Raw genomic sequence first — 17,237 nt, forward strand, 5'->3', positions numbered from 1 at the left:
AGATAAGATTTTTATCAACTAGTTAAAAATAAAGGTACTTTCTACTCATTCCAAATGTTATTCATAATGTATATGTGAAGTAATTCTTCAAGTAACATTTTTTTTATTTTCCCTCTAAGGAAAAATTGGACTACTTCCTGGGTTGTTCTCTCTAGTCAAAATATTGAATTTTACAAAGATTCTAAACAACAGGCCCTGTCTAATACGGTAGGTTGTGCTCTGTTTCTACTATTACCAACTTTAGAAAAATATTAAACTAAAAGTTTGGGTTCATCAGAAATCACAGTAAAGCCTCCAAGCTACCAATATATGAGAGCAGATGGAGAAAATGACTCAATAAACTTTTAATCAGATGAAGGGAAAATAGAACTTAGTGTCTGTTTTATTAAGTGGTGCATTTGGAGAATAATCACAAAATGAGATGGATGGCGAGCAGCTATCTAGTAATGCGAAGGTAACACTTTAAATTAAGGTGCCACTTATAAGTGCTTTATTCTTATTTATGAAATGATCGCTAAATGCAGCTACTTGCTCAAATAATGTATTATAAAGTGTGTTATAAAATGCATTAGTAATAAATGCTTAACAGATGAGACTATGGGAAGCTGTTTTAAAGAATATTATCAGACGTAAATTCTATTAAACCACGTATGTGAATCTTTAATACATGAATTTAAGTTGTTATCTAGCATGCTATAAAGTGCCTCACACATTAATAAATAATAATAAACTGTTTATAAATGGCATTTTAATATAGGGTATTTCCAATGAGGAAACACTCTATGTTAACAAAGTGATTTTTTATCTTGGTCTAACCATATCCAGCTAACCTCTTTGAATATTTCTACGACTCTATCTAATGGAACTAAAACAATTTCTGTATCTTAGAGTTACCACAAAATGCAATTTGTAGGGTGTGTGTGTGTGTGTGTGTGTGTGTGTGTGTGTGTGTGTGTGTGTGTGTGTGTGTTACCTGGAAAAAGGCTTCACTATGTCCTCGAAGATCTGAGAGTGAGAGTAAGTAGGAGCAATTTGGAGCTTGTTTCTGGGGCAATTCAAACTCTGAAAGCTTGTTTCCTGAACATCAGAACTGCCACAGAATGTAGAAGACAGTGGGCAAGCAGCATATCTGACAGCCTCCTGATTAGGAAGGACTGGGCAAGAACCAACCTGCCATAGCCCATTGTCCTGATGGGCAGCAGGGTATGGAGTTGCCTGGCAGAAGTTAACCACAATGACTAATTTGTATTTGGCAGGTAATAAGACCATGCAAAGTTCTTTGCTTTCTAGCCACCAGTCCTCTTTGCTATGTAATCCTCTTTAAATAGGAAATGGAAAATCATTTGCTAGAGATGTTTTTAAAGAAGATTTTAGTAAGAACAAAAGGAAACATTTGGCTTGCTCCTGATAATTGCCATATCCTTTATCCCCACGTGGCTTGCTGATTTTGGTGCCGCTGTGTGGTCCAATTTGTAAACTAGTTATGAATAAATAAAAAAAAAAAGTAGATCTCAGTTCTTCGTATTTTTAATTTAAACTGTCTCAGGAATTTGTTTTAGGGTTTTGTTCTGATTTTTTGGCCTCAGTAGGGCTGGGAAAATCTTTTTAAGAAACATAAAGTACCCCTAAGGGCCAGACACAAAACAAGGCCCATCCACTAACAGATCCTTTGTCTTCCCTTTGAATAAGTTCTAAGGCAGGAAGGGAAGAAAGTGGTTTGTTGCAGATTTTGGCTGCTGAGAAGATGATCTTCACCCTGCTGGGTGAGAAGAATTCTATTGGAGCAGTGTTATGTGAATGTGCTGGGATAATGAGAGATATTAGACTCCAAATGAAAGCAATTGGTTTATTATAATTTTAATTTCCTCATACTTGGAGATATAATTGCCAGCTCCTTAATACAGGTAAAAAAAAACACTTTGTTTTAGACTGTAGGAAAACCTTGCAAGTCTTCTCACTAATTGCCTGCCTCCAAATCATCCTTTAACTGTTGTAATTTGACAATAGATTTAACTTTTAGAAGAAATTCATTAACATTTTTGGCAGTCCTTATTTGTTACTTCTGGCCTTATTTTCAAATGTTCTTAGTATTTCTCCCAGCACTTATTGTCTTCAAAGTGAATGCTGGGCAGGAGCTGTGTTTTGTGGTAATGGGGAAGAGAATTACAGATGTGTGTTTGTACTGCATGAATTGTCAACTTCTTGGATTCATTTGTAACCAAGTATAAAAGGCATAGTGGCGTAGCCCACATCTACCAATTCTAGTCTCAGTGAAACAATATGATGATCTCTAGTTCTTGATTAAAGATGGTGTGGTTTTATTTTGAAAAAGATTTATGATCAAATTTCTCAACTTTGCTGGTACCCACTTTATAGAGAATTTTGTCCAGTGTGCTTCTGGGAAACAAGAACAAAAAAAAATGTCTGTTCTTTCCTCCAAAAGGTCAGTGGAAATGGCCTAAGTGAGGGCAGAAAGAAATTTAAAATTGGTGACATTTTAATCTTTACAGGAATGATTCTTTAATGCAATGTATAGGTGAGACAAGAAGAAAGAGGCAAAGAGTAGGAATTCAAAGTTTGATCACAGGACACTTCATTGTATTTTTGCCAATGAGAAGTGACAGACCAAGTTACTCAATTTTTTGAAATTCAAAATATGAATCTGTAAAGAGACGAGTGAGATATACAAGAGAGATGGATAAGGAATAAATGAAATTTATTATTTAATAAAAGCAAACATGTTTGCTAACTGTATTATAATTATACTGCATTTTATATAGTACACTACATAGCTATTTAGAGCATATTATTATTATATTGTAAATTTTATACTTGAAGTTATTTGAACATTAATTGAAGAGAATTATATTAATTCAAGGGCTTGCAGTTTATATGGCAAAGATACAATATCGGAAGAAAGATAAATATCTATCTACTGTCTACTTAAAATGCTGTGGTCAAGCCCATATATTACTAAACATGAAACCAATCATCCTTTTGAGGTTCTATATATAATCTCTTGAATATCCATATATATTATCATTGGATCCTCATCTTCCTTTATTCACATTTACTTTTAGGTCTTTCATATATAGTAAACCATGTCACAAAATGTTATGCCTGATCTCACATTCTGTGTTCAGTTATCTTTATTCTGAAGCTCTTTTAGTTCCAAGGCGTATTCTAATCAAAAATAGCCCATCCTTGGCAACAGAAACAAACCCACTTGACTGTTGTGTTCATAAATCAGAGAGTTATAGGTTATTATTTATATTTACAGAGAATGAGAACCGATCTATTGATTTTCTTTTTACATATTAATAAGGATATTGAATAGTAAGTTTCCACCTACTGTCATTCTCACATTGTATCAAAAGATTATTAAATACTACAATGTTTAAGTGGTATAAATCTTTAGAATAAAAGAGTCATTATCAAAACAAGAAAACATTGCCTTTGTATTCTATATGCATTGCCCCTTTTATTAGACTAAATCCTAAACTAAGTCATATTGGATGGTTGCTAGACCTATTATGAGAAGGTACATTGGTATCCCTCATCCAGGATTTTCATAGAAAATACAAAGAAAATAGTGTTTATATTCTCAGTTATTTTCACATGTACTAACTAAAGTCGTTCACTTTGAGGATTTAAGACATTGTTTATGATAAAACCATAAAATGTATCAGATATACACACTGAGATAGAAATATAGACTTCTATAGGTATTAATCAAAAGCCCAAATATTATTAATCACCACCTAGGTAAGTTAAACTCTGCAAACTCTCCCACTTCTTTCTAGTTGTACCACATCTGCACAGCCTTTATCTTTATCTACAGCTAAACTGCATTTCAATCATTATTTATCATATTAAATACTTGAATCTTTATAACTATATTCTTGAACATTATATGTCTGGTTTTGAATAATTGAAATTAAGTTACAGTATATGATTCTTTTAAGTCTTTCTCCTTTCAGTGAATCTTTTTTGTTGTGTTGGTTTTGTTTTTGGAGAATACCTAAAATCTCAGGGATTACTCTTGGCTCTGTATTCAGGGATCACTACTGTAGTTACTTGGGGAGCCATATGGAGTGTTGTGGAATGAACCTGGTTTAGCTACATGCAAGGCAAGTATCCTATTCAATGTACTATCACTCCAGCCCTAAGGCAGTGGTTCTCAAATAGTGGGGCACGCGGGAGGCGCAAAAAGTGTTTTCTTCTTCCTGGGAGGGCATGACAGAAAATAATTGAGAAGCACTACCCTAAGGCACAGTAATTTCTAAATTAACATTATATTTATCAAAGACTAAATGAAAAGGCCAAAGGGTTAGCTTTAGTCTTTGATAAATATGAAATATAATATAATATAATAAATATAAATGTAAGACCTTAAATATATATTATATATTTAAATATGATTTATGATAGAATACCTTAAATATAGATATTCTAAGACTATAAAATACATACATACATACAAATAAACACACATGCATATGCTCGGTTGACCATTTAGTACCAGGGATTGTATCCAGGGCTCCTGAAGTACAGAAAATGATGCCAGCAATTTGTATTAACTCCTTGACTTTACCTATAATAAATTTATGTATATTCCTTCAGGTATAAAAGCTATAGCTATCTGGTAGATTCTTCCCATAAAAACAATCACTAGGGGCCAACTAGACAATAGGGCATTTAAGGCACATGGTTTGCCTTGACTCTATCTTAGTTCAATCTTTGGCAACACATGGTCCCCAAATACTACATAGGTTTCTAATCACTGTTAGGATGATTAATATAAACACTGTGAGGATGATCAATATAAGGGCCTAAATAGCACTGCGGGCTTGTTCAGTGCTTATATTCAACCCTTACATTGAACTACATTGAATAAGAATTTCTGATAGTGGTCCTCAGATCATCTGAGCACCACTACATAGATTTAGAAAACTAAAACAACCAAACATGATTTACTCTCTTATGTTGATTCATTGTGGTGTATTTATGCTCACTATTTGCCATTTTTTTGTATTGTTTAGTTTTGGTTTGATTTTTTACTAATTATTTCTTCCTGCATCTCAGTTCATTCTTCTAAGGTTATTTTTTTTTCTTTTTAAAATTCTGTAGTAAGGATCTTATCCTTACTATCCTATCCTATCCTATCCTATCCTATGTCTGCTTATATTACATGTAAAATACATTATTCTATAGGTTACTGTTACTTATTATTGTGATCAACATGTTACTGTCAGTTCAATGATTATTTTCTGTTTACACATAAAATATTTTCTCATTGCTCATTCTCGTTAGATTTTTACATTGTCACCATAAAAACGTTACATAGATATGCATTTCTTTTTATTTTCCTTACCTGAATTATGGAATTTTTCAGATAATGTAAGATATCTTGATATGTCTTTTCAAATGTAGTTTCTATTGTAGTATTGTAGCCCCCTGCTTCTTTTAAATTTTCTAGTCAAGGGCCTGGAGAAATAGCATAGCAGCGTTTGCCTTGCAAGCAGCCAATCCAGGACCTAAGGTGGTTGGTTCGAATCTCGGTGTCCCATATGGTCCCCCGTGCCTGCCAGGAGCTATTTCTGAGCAGACAGCCAGAAGTAACCCCTGAGCACCGCCGGGTGTGGCTCAAAAGCCAAAAAAGGAAAAAAAATATTTTCTAGTCAAAATTGCGTAAGGTAAAAAGAGATAAGACAAAGAAAAATACTTGCCTTGCAAGATTCCAAACTGTATTTGATTTCCAGCAACACACAAGATACCAAACCCACCAGGAGTAATCAATTCTTGAGTCCAGAGCCAGGAATGGTATGGTCCAACAAACAAAACAAAAACACCATAAACTTAAATTTTCATACTCTATTATCCATATTCTTATTTTCTTCTGTTCTTAACTACATCCTTAACTGCTTTACAGATAAGTTTCTTCTAATTCTTTAATTGTTTCACATTGTAATAATCATTGTTTCAATTTTAATAAGTATATTTTTTTCTAAAAGTTTATTTTATTTACTTAATTTTTGTCAGCTATTTCCTATAGACATTTGTTCAAGATTATCTTTTATTTTGTTGCAAGATCATTGTTTTTGTTTGGAGAGATAATACAGCAGGTAAAGCACTTGCCTTGCATGCTTCTGACCTGGATTTAATCCCCAGTATTCCATGTGGTACCTGATTCTCACCAGAAATGATTGCTAAGCACAGAGCCAATAATAAGCTCTGAGTACAGTGACTTTGGTCCCATTCTACCTTCTCAAATAATATTGTTGTTTTAAACAACATTTTAAGATACTTACTCTTGAAATCATTGTTAGTCTGTCTACTCCTGAATATTTTCATTCATCTTGCTTATTGTCCTTATTTAGTTACCCATGAATATGTAGTAATCATTATTAATTGAAATAATGCAAGAATTGATTTCAAGACTGAAATAGTTTTCTAGATTAGAATTTTTTGTTTCGTATATTTATTGAGTGATCTTGGAGAAATTCCATATTTTTTCTGAAAAAATGATTTATAACTGCCAATAATTTATTAGCTTAATCTAAATTAGTAGTTTAAAAATCCTAAGTTATGGGAATAAAATAAAGATGTAGAGTCGTGCTATAATTTTTCAGGTAATAGTATTTTTAATTTTCCTTTCTTTTTTTATATTGCTCCTTTTGAAAGGCAGGCTTCACTATATTTTTCTAGGTATGAAAAGGAGTACTAAGTCTAAAATGTACTCTCCTTAGCCTTTGATAGCATCTGTAGAGGACCTTTTAATTAATTATTTTGTATTCTAAATATTAACCCATGTTGTATAACACAACTAAATGTCCTCAAGAAATATACATATTTTGCCTAGTTAGTCAACTTTTATGCATTCAGAATCTCAGCCTCCCACCTCAATACTCACTCATCCTGTCAATTCAAACTATATTTTCAGCTTTTCCATTGTTTTACGGTAATATAAAAATTTTCTTCAGCATTTTCATTGTTGTGTGTGTGTGTGTGTGTGTGTGTGTAAAATCTTGATTCCAATATCACAGTTTCTCGTTACACTCTACCTCATTTCTTTTAAATATGCATTTGGTTAATCAAGTTTGTGATATTTATGTAAGCCTTGGTGGGAAAAGACTTCATAAGAATATGTATTGAAATCCTACAATGAACAGCTTGCTCATTAGGGCTACATATAAGGCAGAGCGATATAATCAAGATAGAGTCTTAGCTGTATAGCATCTTTGCCAAAAAATAGGGTGAGATGAAATAAGAAACATTAAAAAGTGACTTTTTTTCTTGTAGATTTAAAGAAAGGAGAGATCACATCTGTGAAAGATTTGAATTGGGCCTTGAAGGATGCTTATAATTTCAATATGTAGAGATTTGTGGGCAGGGAATTCCAGTGTAGTGAAAAATATGAACAGCATGAAACTGAGAATGGGCAAGTTTTGTGTGCTAAAAAGAGAATGATATTTTTTTTCTTTTTTGGTTTTACTGGTAGATAGAATTTCAAAATAGTCTTGAGAATATTGCTGAGCTTTTCTACCAAGGGCAAATCTTTAAAAAGGTGGCTTAGTCTTCTAAGTCATCTTCTCCCCAGCAGAGCTTATGGTGATTATTCATTTAAGAAATGCACACTGATCAGCAGTATGACCAATGTTGCTTGTTTTAAGATGGGCATAGTTATCATCAGGTTCAGGCAAAAGAAAAAACGAAATTGTTTAGGATTACAATTTTATCTTATCTAAGAGCAAAAATAGTTGCCTTCAAACACACCTATATCATGTTCTTCAATGACACTTGTCTATGATAAGATTTCAATATTTCATTAGACTCTGGTATTTCAAGTGTAACCTGTCTCTAAAATCCCTGCTGTGCTTTGCAGATTTAGAGTTTCTAACAAATGTCAACTACACACCTGATTCTAGTTACAAGATGTGTCGAATGTTGCATTCCTAGTTAAACAAATTGCTTGGTTAAACAAAATTTTTCTATTTTATGAATACTTTTTTGTAACTGTTGTCCAATGTGTTTTTAAAACCTAGAGAAATACACATGAATATATAAGATGGCTGCTGTCAAAATGCTCAGAGTCTGACAGAAGAGAATCATAGATTTGTTAAACTAAAACATGACGAAAGTATTAAAACCATATACTCACATGCTCACCAACCATAGATAGAGCTATGTAGGTGTTTTTAAGTAGTAGTTGTTACTAAGGATTTTGTTTCTTCAAGTAAAGCTCAGCCTGTGCATAACCCTATTTGTTCATTCACCAAATACTAAGTAAGAGTTAAGGCACTATACCCAGAGCTATGAAAGATTTTAAGTGGAAACAGTTCAATGTATTTTGTTGAAGTACCAGAATAAATAGCAAGTCTTTCCAAAGAAAGAAAAATAACATACCAGAAAAAGATTCTAAGTACATCAGAAGAAAGGACATTTAGCAAATTTCTAAAAGATGGATAGTATTTGGATAAAGAAAAAGAGTGAAAGTCATACAGAGTAAAGAAAGTAAACAAAATAACATATAGGAAATTAATTCTTTAATTTATTTAGTTTATAAATAAATATTGATTTCTTGCTACATCCTGTCAACTCTATGTTATTCATTGATGTTAAAAATGTTTTAATGAAGGCTCTTGGATGCTTAGGCAGAATGTATCTCATTCCATGCTATTTATTAGTTTCTTTTTTAAGTTGTCTGGTGCAAAACTAGTGAGATCTTGCTTCAAAAAAGTTTAGGAATAGCATTGTGAAATAGCGAGCATTCAATTTTCGTTAGACAGTCAGTGTGGAAGAAAATTATACATTGAACAATATTGTGATAAAGCTTTTAATATGTAAGCAGCATTTATAATTAATGCTGCATATCCTCAACTCTGAGAGTCAGAGTTTTAATCAATTGGCTCAAGAAATTGTGGTGTATTTTTCTCTAGTCTCAATAAAAGAGAGATCAGATTTTTTAGGTGACACGAATGTTAGATACTTTTTTCTTTTTTGGAATGTTCAGAAACATGGATTTTATTTTATTTCTTTTAATATCTTTATACAATTTGATTACAAACATGATTGTAGTTGGATTTCAGTCATATAAAGAATACCCCCTTCACCAGTGCAACATTCCCATCACCAATTCCCCAAATCTCCAACCTCCCTAAACTCTTCTCCCACCCCCTGTATTTGAAACAGGCTTTCTACTTTCCTCATTCATCCACAGTGTTATATTAGTTGCCAGTGCAGCTATTTCTCTAACTGCACTCACCACTCTTTGTGGTGAGCTTTATATCCTGAGCTGGACCTTCCAGCCCTCATCTCTATTGTCTCTGAGAATTATTACAAAAATGTCTTTTATTTTTCTTAAAACCCATAGATGAGTGATACTATTCTGTGTCTATCTCTCTCTCTCTCTCTGACTTATTTCACTCAGCATACTAGATTCCATGTACATTTATGCATAGAAAAATTCCATGACTTCATCTCTTCTGTTGGCTGCATAATTTCCTTGTGTATATATACCACAGTTTCTTTAGCCATTCATCTCTTGAAGGGCATCTTGGTTGTTTCCAAAGTCTGACTATTGCAATGAATATTGGTGTGAGGAATGGATTTTTGAATTGTATTTTTTGTCTTCCTAGGAGTGGTATAGCTTGATCGTATGGGAGCTCAATTTCCAGTTTTTTGTGGAATCTCCATATTGTTTTCCATAAAGGCTGGACTAGATGACATTCCCACCAGCAGTGAATGAGAGTTCCTCTCTCTCCACATCCCCTCCAGCACCGATTGTTCTTGTTTTTTTTTTTTTTTTTTGTGATATGTGCCAGTCTCTGTGGTGTGAGATGGTACCGCATTGTTGTTTTGATTTGCATCTCCCTGATGATTAGCAATGTGGAACATTTTTTCATGTGTCTTTTGGCCATTTGTATTACTTCTTTGAGGAAATGTCTGTTCATTTCTTCTCCCCATTTTTTGATGGGATTAGATTTTTTTTTCTTGTAAAGTTCTGTTAGTGCCTTGTATATTTTAGATATTAGCCCCTTATCTCATGGGTATTGGGTGAATAATTTCTCCCTGAATGTTATATTCTTAAAAATATTTGAAAATAGAGCAGTGTAACTAAGGTCCATTTTTTAATAGCATTGAAAACAGTAAAAAGTCAAAGTTTGAAATCATTGTGACTACTTATTTTTATTAAATATTTTAATTTCATATGTATTTGACATTTTAAGTTCAGTCTTTTAGGGGAGGGGGCTGCTTTTGAGACACAGTGATGCTTAAAGGTCTCTGCACTCAGGGTTCATTTCTGTAGGACTGAGGGGATGAAATGGGTCGAATCCAGATTTGCCACATGCAAGGCAAGTACCCTACCAGCTGTGCTATGCTCCGGCCCCAAGTCTAGTCTTTTCTGTTTTGTTTTGTTTTGGGAGAGCACACTTGGTGGCACTCAGGAGATACTCCTGGCTCCTTGCTCAGAAATCACTCCTGGCAGGCTTAGGGGACCAGGCAGTCTCAGGGGATACTGGAAATCGAGCCCAGTTTCATCCCGGGATAGCAGTGTGCAAGGCAAATGCTCTAAGACTGTGATATTCCTCCAGTCCCAGTTTAGTCTTTTCTAAGGAAATACTGGTGTCAAGAGAGTAAGTAGAGTCTCTTATCTGGAGTGAACCAAAACTATGCTAGACCAACATGGCTACATATGCATATGAAAACCAGTTAGAAAAGTGGAATTATTTTCACGTGATTTCAGAATACATATTCAGTACTGAACCATTATAAAAAATGCATGCACATTCTATTTTTTGGTTTAAGAAATTGATGTTTGACTCTGCATCTACCCAAGTGTGATCAACTAGACCTTACACTCGTCAATCAGATGAATGATCTATTTTTGCCTTTCTATTTTTGTTATATTTACATAGTTCTCAGAAAACTTGGTCATTTTTATGTAGATTACATAGTATTATAAACATTATTTGAACTATTATTGTTAGGATACTCAATATAGGTCATTAAATATATTTTATTATAGATCCTACATATTGATTGTAAGATGTTTTTGTTATTTTTAAATTCATTCTTTCCATAGCATTGATGATTTTAATTAGATGAATGAACTGACAAATTTTAGTTCTATGGCAGCAACATTTCCAGGTTTATTTAGTAAACTATTAACATTTTCAAATGAGTGATTTAGTCATAATTTGAAAGCAGAAAGAAACTAATACAAAAATACACTTTAAAATAATTTGTTTGGTTTTAATATTGTTTACTTTCCATGCAATGGTGAAGAGAAATATTAATTAACGTCAAACATAATACTCATTCACTACATTAATAACACAATGGACATATTTATGGAAATAAAATTATGTGATTTAGTGAAAAGATGAAAATAATGTAGATTAGGATGCTATTCATAAATTATTGAGTATTCTGAGAAAAAATAAATAGACTATTTATATCTCTAAAGTTATCATAAAAAAGGGGAGGAAGGAGACATAACAACCTTAGTATAAAGAAGGCATTTTAAGTACGGTATATGTTTAATGCATTAACTTGTATAATAATAAAAGTCTGACAGTGTGGTTATCATTGTTGCAGTTTAATAATATAGCCATATATTGAATCAACATAAGGCCTCATAATAATTTTGAAAATTATAAAAAGCAAAGGTTCAAATTCTGAAGATTGACAGGTAGAGATAGAAAAAATAAATAAAGAAAATGTAATTATTTTGTTGTCTTTACATAAACGTGGTAATTAAAAATGACAAAATGATTGATATTGCTAAAAATGAAGTCACGCTCACTTTTTATGATTTTCTAAAAATTTTGTCATTGATCACAATAAATTTTATATCTAACACAATATTTAAAAACCATAAAATATATAAAGCTAATAAGGAATTTTATAAATGATGAATAGCTTATTGTCCATTAATCTTTACCTTATGCTATCTCAGAAAACTATATTAATTATTAAGTTTTGATCTTAATGGTTTATCATTTTGGTCAATGTGATGTTTCTGATTTAAAACTTACATTTCTGTGAAATTAAGTGAATTTTGTTTCAGAGTCTTTTTAATTTTTTAATTTGCCAAAAATATATATTTAGTATACCTTCAAATCTCATGGCTATATTAAAATGTTCTAAGAAGCTGCTAACCATATTAGGTAGAAATGGAATTTATAAGTCAAATCACTAGGCTTAAAAAGCCCAAGTTCATATTCTATTGATTACTGTTCACCTTGATCATTTCAATTGTAGTAAGGGGCGATTGAGTACCTACATCATAAACTTATTGTGAGATTTATATGAGAAAATTGATCCAATATGTCTGGCAAGTAACAAAGGCAGTAAATCTTGGATTTATTGGCTATTGTTATTATTCATAATGAAATAAAAAAAGTGAATCATGGATAAGAGAAAGTGTAGGAATCAAGCAGAGTAAAATTTGAGTCATTAAATTGCCACTTAATAGCAGTCAAGTTTCTTTTGCTCTCTAAAAGCAGACTGTTCCTATTTGGTATGCCTTCAGAGGTGACTTACTTGTAGGTTGGGGGAATACTAAAATATGTTTTCTTGTATGGATTCACAATAATAGATTTTCACAATCTCAAATAACCATATAAAATATAAGATTTCTATATTCAGATACTGGACAAAACTTTCATATTTTGGCTTTCCTACCAAATAATATAAAGAATGTTCATGTAAGGGAAAATTATGTGCCATCTAGATATGATCTAAAATTTCTGCAGAACTTATTTCTCACTCAACACATTCCAGAACAGTCATTTTTGATCAGCCTTACAGTATATAGTTTTTCTCCCCTCTTTAGACGAGAGGAGAGGGAAAAGAGTAAAAGTTCTATAGCATTTAAAGAACTGCAAGCCTAGAAGTGTCTTACATTCATCTTGTTGATGTTCCATTGATGGAAAATACTGTGGTCATATGTTGATAAAAAGAGGAGTCTTTAAAAAAAAACAACAATGAGGTGTCGGAGTGGTGCCGCAGAGTGGTAAGGTATCAGCCTTGCCGGCTCTAGCCTAGGATGTACTTGGGTTCAATCCCTGGCATCCCATATGGTCCCCCAAGCCAGGAGTGATTTCTGAGCTCATAGTCAGGAGTAACCCCTGAGTGTCACCGAGTGTGCCCACTTAAAACAAAACAAACAAACAAAAATAGAATGAGTGGTCGAAGTGTTTTTAGATAGGTGAAGACTGTTTTTCAGTAATTTATCTGCACTTAAAAAGGACCAAAGCACACATTTTTATTAGTCAGTTATCTACACTCTACAGAGTAACTGGTAATCTCAGGATAGGTTTCCTGGAAAACAAATAATAAACTATGGACTTGTTTTGTTGTGGAGAGACAAATTTTGAACACAGAATTAAAGTGTTGGTTACTGTTCCACAATGAAACTCAATAAAAGAGACAGATTCATTGGGCATTTGCACCATTTAAGTTAAAAGAAAACCTACAAAATAAATGCAGAAAGTTTGAAGTTACCTGTTGAAGGAAGTGACAGAGGCAAAAAGGAGAATTTAACAAATTTCTTTGCATTTTCTTCTTCCCGTTTCTTGGGTAAATTTCTATTCAAGTTTTCACTTGACTGCATCGTGAGGAATCAGGGCACACTGTTACATGTATGCTCAAAAACCTGATCTTTATCTGGCACTTTGAAAATAGTCATTCCATGCAACTGTTAGAGTGAATACAGTTGGAAAAGCCTCTATTTTGACACGGTTGTCTGGAAAAAGTCTAAGTATTTCAAGGACATTAGTTTTGCCTTAGAAAGTGGAAGCATACAGGGCCATAGAGATAGTATAGCAGGTAGGGCATTTGCCTTGATTTAAGCTGACCAATTTAATCTCTAGCACCTCTCAGTTCCACTGAACCTGCCAAGGGTGATCCCTGAATGAATAGCCAGGTGGAAGTTCTGACCATGTGGCCCAAATACAAACACAAAAGAATGTGGTATCATATAGACTCAAGTAGAATTGATTCTCTAAGGCAGGGGTCTCAAACTCGCAGCCCACGGGCTGTTTGCGGCCTTCCTTACAACATTCTGTGGCCCACAGCCAGCCTTCAAATATCATAGTATTCGCTTACCGAATAATCGCAATAAAAATCGCATTAGTAAGAAAATATCGCATTAAACATTCACATACCCTGAGCAGTTCCATTCGGGGTATACAAATGTTTAATGAGATTTTTTTGCCATTTTTTTCTTACTAATGCGATTTTTTTATTGCGAATATTCAGTAAGGGAATAATTGTGAATACTTTGCGCCTAGTGCAGACGTCATTTCCGCTGCTCCTGCCCACTGTTCCCTTGCATTATTGGAGGCCTATGGGAGAGAAGGGAGAGAAGTTTATTACAGAATTAGATTTTGTCATACCTTCAACATGACTTCATCAAAGCCTGCAGTGAAGAGAAAGATTGATGATGAGCACAGACAATTTCAAGAAAACTGGGAGACGCAGTATTTCTTTGTTGAGCACAGTGGCATCCCACATGTCTAATTTGCTCAGAGAAAGTTGCAGTGCACAAGGAATACAACTTGAAACACCTTAATCCAACTAAATATGCTGAGGAATGTGCAAAATATCAAGAAAATGAGAGAGCCAAGCGAGTTGCCAGTCTTAAAGCATGTCTAATGAGGCAACAAGATTTCTTCAAGAAAGCAACCAAAGAGAATGTTGCATCAGTCGAAGCTAGTTACATAGTTAGTGAGAAGATTGCTAAGGCAGGGAAACCATTCACAGAAGGAGAGTTTGTTAAAAATGTATGTTACAGGCTGCAAGTATTATCTGTCTGGAAAAGAAAGGTCAGTTTAGCAAAATCAGCCTTTCTGTCAACACTGTGGCAGAGCGTATTTCTGACATGTCAAGTGACATTCATCATCAACTGTGTGAGAAAGCCAAATGTTTTGATACATACTCAGTTACTCTTGATGAGGGCACAGATATAACAGACACTGCGCAGCTCACAATTTATGTCCATGGTGTTGATTGTAATTTTGAATTGACAGAGGAGCTGCTCACAATAATTCCAATGCATGGCCAGACCACCGCCAATGATATATTTCGGCATCTGTGTGATGCCATTGAGAATGCAGGTTTGCCATGGAAGAGTTTTGTTGGAATAATAACCGATGGAGTGCCATCAATGATAGGGAGAAATAGTGGACTGGTGGCACTTATTCAAAAAAAACTTGAAGAGGAGGGTGTAGAGAAGGCCATTGCTCTTCACTGCATTATCCATCAGCAGGCCCTTTGCAGTAAATGCCCACCGTGTGACAATGTGATGTCTGTTGTTGTGAAATGCATCAACCAAATCAGATCCAGGGGCTTAAAGCACAGGAGGTTTCATGCATTTTTAGAGAAAATGGAGTCAGAATATGGAGATGTGCTCTATTTCACTGAAAAGATGTTTTGAGTTGAGAGAAAAAGTGAAAGCCTTTATGGAGAAGGATGGGAATGCTGTTTCTGAGTTGAGTGATCACAAATGGTTCCCGGACTTAGCTTTTCTTGTTGACATCATACATAAGCTGAATGTACTAAAACAAGATGTTACAAGGACCAGGGCAGCTTATCAGTGCTGCCTTTGACAACATGAGCATTCCCTACAAAACTTGTGTTATGGAAATCCCAGCTCTCTCGGGCAAACCTTTGCCATTTCCCAGCATGCAAGGAACTTGTGGATGCAGGCATATCATTTAGTGGTGAGAAATGTGTTGATGCTATTTTTAAGCTAGAGAAAGAATTTGATCACAGATTTGCAGACTTCAAAAAGCATAGAGTCACTTTCCAAATTTTTGTGAACCCCTTTTCCTTTGATATGCAAGATGCCCCTCCTGTGCTTCAAATGGAGCTCATTGACCTGCAATGCAACTCTGATCTCAAAGACAAGTTCAGGGAGATTAGTGGAAATGCAGACATGCATGGGCAATTTTTGAGAGAATTGCCCCCCAGCTTTCCTGAACTTTCCCAAATGTTCAAGCACACCATGTGCCTTTTTGGGAGCACATGTTTGTGTGAAAAGTTATTCTCCACATTGAACTTCAATAAGTAAAAGTACAGGTCTAGACTTAATGATGATCATCTTTAGGCCATACTGAGGGTCTCAACTACTTCCTCTCTAAAGCCAAATGTGGTTCAGATTTGTGAGAAGAAGCGCTGTCAAGTCTCTGGCAGCAAGGTATAGGCAAAAGATGTCATGTTCAGAAGAACTGTTCATGATCTTCACTCAATGTTCTATTCATGTTCAAAAGAAATAATTAAAACTGTTAATAATGATGTTTGAGAACTTTTTTTTTTGTGAAATCCCTTGTGCGGCTCTGCCTCACCCTGACTTTGCCTCCTGCGGCCCCCAGGTAAATTGAGTTTGAGACCCCTGCTCTAAGGGGAGAACTGAACTGAAGTGGGTTGAATGAATGAAGGTTGAAGCTAGAAATTAAAGGCTCCAAAAACATGGAAACTCTTCCCAAAAACTTATAGTTAAATACCTTTTAAAATTCTAATTATTTTAGTGAAGCAATATCATTTTTTGAACAATGTTCTCTTAGAAAGAAAATTTCTAAGAAATGAGAGAGAAAGCAGAGCAGTTCATGTTCAAGGGAAACATGGGCTTCTCTAGATTGGAAAAAAAAAAGAGGCATAAAGACAAGAGAAGCAAGTGAGATGTGTTTTCTAGAGAGAACAAAATGTCAAAGAGCAAACCTATATTTGATGTTTTATTTGTTTGGGGTGGACCACATTTGTCAGCACTCGGGGCTTTCTTCTGGCTCTACACTCCATAATCACTCTTACCATGTCTCAGGGGTCCATATTAAGTACTGGGGGTTAAACTCAGTTTTGCCATATTTAAGGAAAATTTAGCATCAACAGAAATAGATTGGGAGTATGTTTGTTCTAGTAACATTTTGATGCAGGAATTTTTTTTAAAATTTCTTTAAGGAACAATAGTTATTCTCAACAAATTAGCAAATAAAAAAGCCAAACACATAATATCTGAGAGAGCTGTGTCACAAACAAATGTTGGCTTTTTAAAAAATCTGCTTTGATTTGGTCTTGTACTGAAAAATTTCACTATATAATTCAGTTATTATTAACATCATTTATATTCATATACATAAAACCCTCATCTTCCAATCAAAATATTCTCTTCTATATAGACAGCAGTCATACTTTAGACATTAATAAGATCAGGTATCCATTCAGTATTATTT

General features: G+C 34.1%; 1 protein-coding gene across 1 annotated transcript in view; it reads left to right on the forward strand.

Moving 5' to 3' along the window:
- Positions 1-17,237, forward strand: part of ARHGAP15 (Rho GTPase activating protein 15) — a 723,932-nt gene that overhangs the window by 92,692 nt on the left and 614,003 nt on the right. Inside the window, exon 4 of the mRNA XM_049773571.1 lies at positions 120-207. Within this exon, the coding sequence (XP_049629528.1) occupies positions 120-207 (88 nt within the window). The remainder of the gene's footprint in view (positions 1-119; positions 208-17,237) is intronic.

Source organism: Suncus etruscus, chromosome 5, assembly GCF_024139225.1.
Source record: "Suncus etruscus isolate mSunEtr1 chromosome 5, mSunEtr1.pri.cur, whole genome shotgun sequence".
In the NCBI taxonomy this organism is placed as follows: domain Eukaryota; kingdom Metazoa; phylum Chordata; class Mammalia; order Eulipotyphla; family Soricidae; genus Suncus; species Suncus etruscus.